This window comes from Schistocerca gregaria, chromosome 3 (assembly GCF_023897955.1).
Source record: "Schistocerca gregaria isolate iqSchGreg1 chromosome 3, iqSchGreg1.2, whole genome shotgun sequence".
NCBI classification, from domain to species: domain Eukaryota; kingdom Metazoa; phylum Arthropoda; class Insecta; order Orthoptera; family Acrididae; genus Schistocerca; species Schistocerca gregaria.
Window position 1 is genome coordinate 522,244,393 of NC_064922.1, and position 6,816 is coordinate 522,251,208.

The window sequence follows — 6,816 nt, forward strand, 5'->3', positions numbered from 1 at the left end:
CGGTTTAACTCGTTACTGTCCAACCACCACAATCCAAACAAATCGCGTAGCGGTAATTGATGACTGAGAGCAGCTTAAGATAAAATTATGATAAAGAAGTCTTCCTTAACAGCCACACTCCTGATTCAAATTATCTTAAATCTAAAAGTAAACAATGAATTACCATTGTGCACCACTTCTCAGATTAAAGAGGTGGTCTTGTGAGGCACCAGCGATTCTAAATCTTTTCTTTTTTAGAATTTGAACACACACTGACCAGTTGTGGAACATCACGCTGGCGTACCGGTTTTACTTAGAATGATGCGAGACACCACTATTGCATCGCTAATATTTAATCCCTCTAACACTTAGGGCATATAATACCTTAACCAGTATTATGATTACAGGGAAGACTTCCACTGCTTCGCTCACCTGGGGCCAGACGCAGACGATTCAATATTTTAGCAAAATTGAATAGCCTTTAGCACAGATAACACACATTGTGAAGGTGTATGTAACCACATTCCCAGCTAAGGGACCACAGCAATACTGCCAACGTTTACCGCAGTGAACAGAATGGAAGAAAGAAATGAAAAAACCAAGACTTTGCGTAACTTCGGGAAACCAGACTAGTAGCAGCAAGCGATACGAAGACGACGGAATAGCACAAAGAGCCACATTGCATGATATCACTTCGCATTAGACTCCAACACACTAACCCTGTTCCGCGACTATCGGTGCTGCACAAAACCCCTATCGCCTAGTAGTATTTGTTCTGTAGTGCCGACTGTCCAACAGTTTACCCAATTCTCAACGTTGGCTGTCGGTAATACAATCAGACTACCTTGCACTCCTGCATCAAAAGTGAACACTCGGACACACAGTAAAACTAAAGGCATCATCAATGGCTCACACTGTAGTAAATGAATCTGTATGCGTCACCGAATGCCACCTCAGAAGGAGTGCCTCGACAAGTCCGAGCGACTGCCCGACTGCTACAAAATGGTTCAAATGGCTCTAAGCACTGTGGGACTTAACATCTGAGGTCATCAGTCCCCTAGAACTTAGAATTACTTAAACCTAACTAACCTAAGGACATCACACAGATCCATGCCCGAGGCAGGATTCGAACCTGCGACCGTATAAATCACTACACATCTAGAACATGCAAAAGCTCCTTTCAATGCGCAATGTGCGCTTTTGCATTATCAGTACCATAAGCATAATAAAACAATTCCTTTTGACGGATAGGTAAAAAAAAACAAACTAAGTGGAATCCGCACTTCATTACGGCAGGCTAATGCTGTGTTCCCAGAACAAAAACATTTAACATTCTCTTCTCCGACGCCGGACTACCATACACTACATCGGCGGCTGAAAAACAGATAATACGATAAGCAATTCCCAGAGCCAACTGCCAACTTCTCATAGAGTGGGCTCCGCCGACAACGTAGAGGCGAGTTCCAGGATAGCGCCACCCGAGTTCGCCGTCGGGTGGAAGGGCGCTCAAATTCAGACCTTCAGAACGATAAACATCCGGCACAAAGATGTAGAATGTTAACAACGCTTCTTTTTATTTAAAAAAGATTTAAGAGTTTTGATATAAAAAATTCGGATGCATTACTTTACGGCACGCCCGCGAACGTTCTTTGCTTACTCTATTCTCTCAGCAATCACAGTTTAATTTTCAACTGCTCTTTGTAATACAAGGATATCAAAAAGATTAATCTTATTTGGCACGTCTATATTTCTGGAATTAATAAATGTATACAACGAATTTTTTTATGAACGAGAAACTATTTTTGTTTGTTTGTACGTGCTCATAGGTGTTCAATACGCCGCTCTTAAGATGCACGGCATATGTTAGTGCGATATTCAAATTGTTCCCCCGCTCCACCGAGCATGTCTTGAGTTACAGCTTCCACAGTTGCTGTTAGGCGATGTCTCAGTTCATTCATTGTTGCTGGTAACGGAGGCACATATACAGAGACTTTTATAAACCCCCTCAAGAAATAATCGCGTACAGTCAAGTGCTGCGGCCTTGGAGGCCGATAAAATAAGGCTGAATCATTTTGTCTAGTGCGACCGATCCGTCGGTAAGTAATCCTTTGATTTAAAAATTCCCAAACATCTAGACGCCACCAGTGTGGCGGTGCCCCATCCTTTTGGTAAATGATGTCGTTCGAGTCAGTGTCCAACTGTGAGAAAAGTTCTCAAGTATATCGAGATATGTGCTTTCTGTAACAGTGTTCTCGGCAAAGAGAAATGGACCACACACCTTTCCCATGAAACTGCACAAAACACATTACATGTTGGAGATTCCCTCTCATGTTGTACAACTCCGTGTGGTTGTTCCGTACCCCATATACTCACATAATGACGGTTCACATTTTCATTTAAATGGAATGTCGCCTCATCACTAAACTCTAAACATGTAAGATAACTGTCATCTTCCGTCTTGCAAGAACGAAATTACAGAATTCTACACGTTGTTGCGGTTTGTCACTTTCAAAAAATGTGTGTGTAATCTTATGGGGCTTACCTGCAAAGGTCATCAGTCCCTAAGCTTACAAACTACTTAACCTAAATTACCCTAAAGACAAACACACACACCCATGCCCAAGGGAGGACTCTAACATCCACCGGGACCAGCCTCACAGTCCATGACTGCAGCGCCCTAGACCGCTAGGCTAATCCCGCTCGGCTTGTCACTTTCACGAATAGCTTACAGTAGCTGAATTTTGTGTGGTTCCTTGTGTAAATGTCCAACGCTACACACTCCAGACGGACATCGGGGGCATTTCTTTCAGATTTCTTTTATTCATCCCCGCAGCTTCAAACGAATGGTAGCATTTTAAGATTTATTTTACACTTTCTTGTGATGTTAATAAGTATTGGTATTGAAGGAACATTACTGTTTTTTAAATGTCTCCATGTGCTAGCAGATCATTCTTTCCAGTCACCCTACTGAAAAGCGTTATGCTGTTCCTGCACACTTTCCTATATATCGCAGCATCATCAGCAAACAGCCGCATACTGCTGCTTAACCTCTCCGCCAGATCATTTATGTATTTGGAAAATAACAGCGATTCTATCACGCTTTCCTGGGCAGCTTTACGGTACCCCTGTCTCTGATGAACACCCGCCGTCGAGGACAACGTACTGGGTTCTGTTATCTAGGAAGTCTTCCAGCCACTCACACACCTGAGAATATAATCCGTCTGCTTGTACCTTCGTTAATAGTCGGTATTGTGGTACCATGTCAAGTAATACATGTAAGTGTGTAACAGTGGAAAAGAAGACGAAAGATGGGTATGTACAGATCGAAAACAATAATTTTTATCTGTTTTACATATCGACCTTTATTTATGTACAGATGGCACTATGCTTACAGTAATCATTTCCTTAGTGAATTTTAAGGATCGGTGCCGCAGCTGCGTAGGGCAGAGGAGCGGCGATGGCGGGGGCGGCGAGAGCCAGAGGGGCGGCGCGCAGAGCGGGAGCCACAGCCAAGGCGGGGGCGGCGGCGATGGCGGGGGCGGCGTAGGCGACGGGGGCGGCGATGGCGGGGGCAGCGACGGCCGCTGGCGCCACGGCCACTCCTCCCAGGTAGCCGGCCGACACGGCGGCGAACAGCAGGGGTAGGATCACCTGTAAGAAAACGATTTTATGTCTACACCAATACTTTCATCGAATGTTCACGTGTAGTTAAAACTCATTATCATCAACAAGCTTGTAAAATGTATAATGAAAATACACATAACACAGTAGTGGGTCACCTCAAACATCCTAAACCATCCGACGTTTCCGAGTGTTCGACCCATTTTAAGTTTCGAATGTTGGTGAGTTGGATTTTACATCTTTAATCAAAAGAGAACTTTTTCAGTCCCTTGAGTGGTGCTGGAGATGGCCCTTTCCAATACTGATGACATTAGCAAAACAAAATTCTGAAGCCGATGTGTTAGGTTCTTGCACTCATTTAGCTATTCTTCTACATTTCCAGCCATGTGAGTGGAGAATTTGCTCCTCGGCTGACTGAAACCACTATTGGGGCCACTAGCTGCACCACTGATTGATCGTTGTTAGCTAGAACGGTTCCATCAGCAGCTATCCGATTCCGTGAGATGGTATCTGTCACTGGAAATAACCGTATTTCATCTAATACTGCACAAAATCTCAATCATAAACGATACTTGGAGCTAACAATTCTTTTTAATTTTCTGCTCTTTCCTTACTAACATCTGTTTTTCTTTTGTTTCATGTTCAGTGAAAGATGTCTTCTCGTTCTTCGTATATTTCGTTAGGACACGAGGTAGATTAGCCGTAAAAAGACATGGAACTGTTCTCAGAGAAGCACTACCCTAATGCCGGACTTTACTGCGGATCAGCAAAAAGCGCAATCATACATATTACGACGTATTGGCGGCTAAAAGCATCCAAATGCTCTTTTTTTGTACAATCAGAAAGCGCAAAAAAACGTATTATTTGATCCAACTTCTGTTGGAACCAATAATCCCTAAGGTCATTTAAAGTCTGCTTCTTTAGACATGAGCCACTGGAGCCCATAACATCAATCACGTTACCACTCCATAACGCTCTTCTAAACCGGCTGTAATTTAATATGGGATTGTAACGCAGTGTTCGCTATGCAGAAACTTAAGACCGACAGCTCTTGGCACCTCTCACCTTAAGACCGATGAAAGGATTTTAAATCATAATGATTTGAAGCGGTTAATGTCTATCTTTACTTATTACAATAGCCACAGACATGATACGTTTAAATTGTTTATATTTATTTTTATACCACCGGTTTCGATCTACTTAACCGTAATCTTCAGATCTTACATTCCTTTATAACCGTAGGAACCATTGGCATAGAACAGGCCCACCTGTGCTAGCGTGTTTTCCACGCCTGCACATATGGACCTGCTCCACGTCAGTAGCTCCTATGGTCATCACGTAATGTAAGATCTGAAAATGGTCTCTTAGAAGATTGATACCGGTAGCCTAAAAATAAAAACAATCAATTTAAAAGCGATAACGACTTTTTTTATTGGAATAAGTTATAATATTACAAAGGTCGCTGTTTCTCCAGTAACAATGTCCCGAAAATTTTAACTTATGTCGAATGACAGAAGTAAGCGTCTAAGAGAGACCCGTCAGAAAAGTGAGGAGTACTCTAGAAAGAGGAGGATAATTTTAATCCAGCTCACCAGCTTGTACATGTTGGAGGTGTGTTGTGCCGGCGGTGCAGACTGGCGCTGAGTTCGCTGTCCCGGGTTTATATACCTGCCAGCGGCTCACGCGCCACGCCCGCCGACCCTCGCGACGGCCTCCACCTGCCAGCGGCCGGTCTGTTTATCCGCCGGCACCCACTGACCAATGGGCTGTGCACCAGTGCGCTGTCATCCTTGCAAATGTGCTCACGGGCAACCACACTAGCCTGGGACGAGAATTACAAACTTCGTCCTACATTGATGGCTTACACGGAAAGAAATCCACTTCGTGCTGAACGTTTGAGTAGTTCTGTAATAACAGTTTCTTTATAGGCATGTGCGCTTTTATCAAGGGCTTCAATAATGAGTAATGTGGTCTTTTCCTGATGATATGTTATACTCCAGCAGAAAGGACCTTGTTATAATTGGTGCCACTTAGCTTGTGTTATTACACGTAAATGAGTTTTAACCTGTATTTCCAAAACTGTCCAGCTATAACGTATTTAGCACTGCCAAACCACTTATTTTAATATATTTCTACACTGATGGAGAAAACACCGCTGCACCAAAAAATAACTAATGTAGAGTAATGAAATAACGTGAGTACATTTGTCTAGGTAACATATTCAAGTGATTAACATTGCAAGATCACAGGATTAATGCAAGCGCAAAATAAGTCATTGAAGATGTGAAATGTTGGTACATTAATAATCTATGTAACCACCAGAATGTTGAATACAAGCATACATTGTATTGTACCGGTGCCAGATGTCAGTATGTGAGATGGAGTTCCTTGCCTGTTGCACTTTGTCGGTCAATATACGGACGGTTACCTCTGGGTTTGGATGACGCTGGAGTCGTCGTCATATGATGTCCCATATTTGTGCGATTAGAGGTAAATGTGCTGACTGAACAGGCCAAGACAATATGTCGACGCTGTGTAGAGCAAGTTATGTTGTCGTTGTTGTTGTCTTCAGTCCTGAGACTGCTTTGATGCAGCTCTCCATGCTACTCTACCCTGTGCAAGCTTCTTCATCTCCCAATACCTACTGCAACCTACATCCTTCTGAATCTGCTTAGTGTATTCATCTCTTGGTCTCCCTTTACGATTTTTACCCTCCACGCTGCCCTCCAATGCCCTCCAAAACATGACCTACCAACCGATCCCTTCTTCTAGTCAAGTTGTGCCACAAAGTCTCTTCTCCCCAATCCTATTTAATACCTCCTCATTAGTTAACGTGATCTATTCACCTTATCTTCAGGATTCTTCTGTAGCACCACATTTCGAAAGCTTCTATTCCCTTCTTGTCCAAACTAGTTATCGTCTATGTTTCACTTCCATACATGGCTACACTCCAAACAAATACTTTCATAAACGACTTCCTGATACATAAATCTATATTCAATGTTAACAAATTTCTCTTCTTCAGGAACGCTTTCCTTGCCATTGCCAGTCTACATTTTATATCCTCTCTACTTCGACCATCATCAGTTATTTTACTTCCTAAATAGCAAAACTCCTTTACTTCTTTAAGTGTCTCATTTCCTAATCTAATTCCCTCAGCATCACCCGACTTAATTTGACTACATTCCATTATCCTCGTTTTGCTTTTGTTGATGT

General features: G+C 42.8%; 1 protein-coding gene across 1 annotated transcript; it reads right to left on the reverse strand.

Moving 5' to 3' along the window:
- Nucleotides 1-3,317: 3,317 nt before the first annotated feature.
- Nucleotides 3,318-5,230, reverse strand: LOC126356345 (cuticle protein 16.5-like). The gene is made up of 2 exons (XM_050007329.1): nt 5,193-5,230; nt 3,318-3,630 (listed from the first exon to the last, which is right to left on the reverse strand). Exons 1-2 carry the CDS (start codon nt 5,202-5,204, stop codon nt 3,385-3,387), a joined length of 258 nt encoding a protein of 85 aa, XP_049863286.1. The 5' UTR covers nt 5,205-5,230; the 3' UTR covers nt 3,318-3,384.
- Between the last annotated feature and the right edge of the window lie 1,586 nt (nt 5,231-6,816).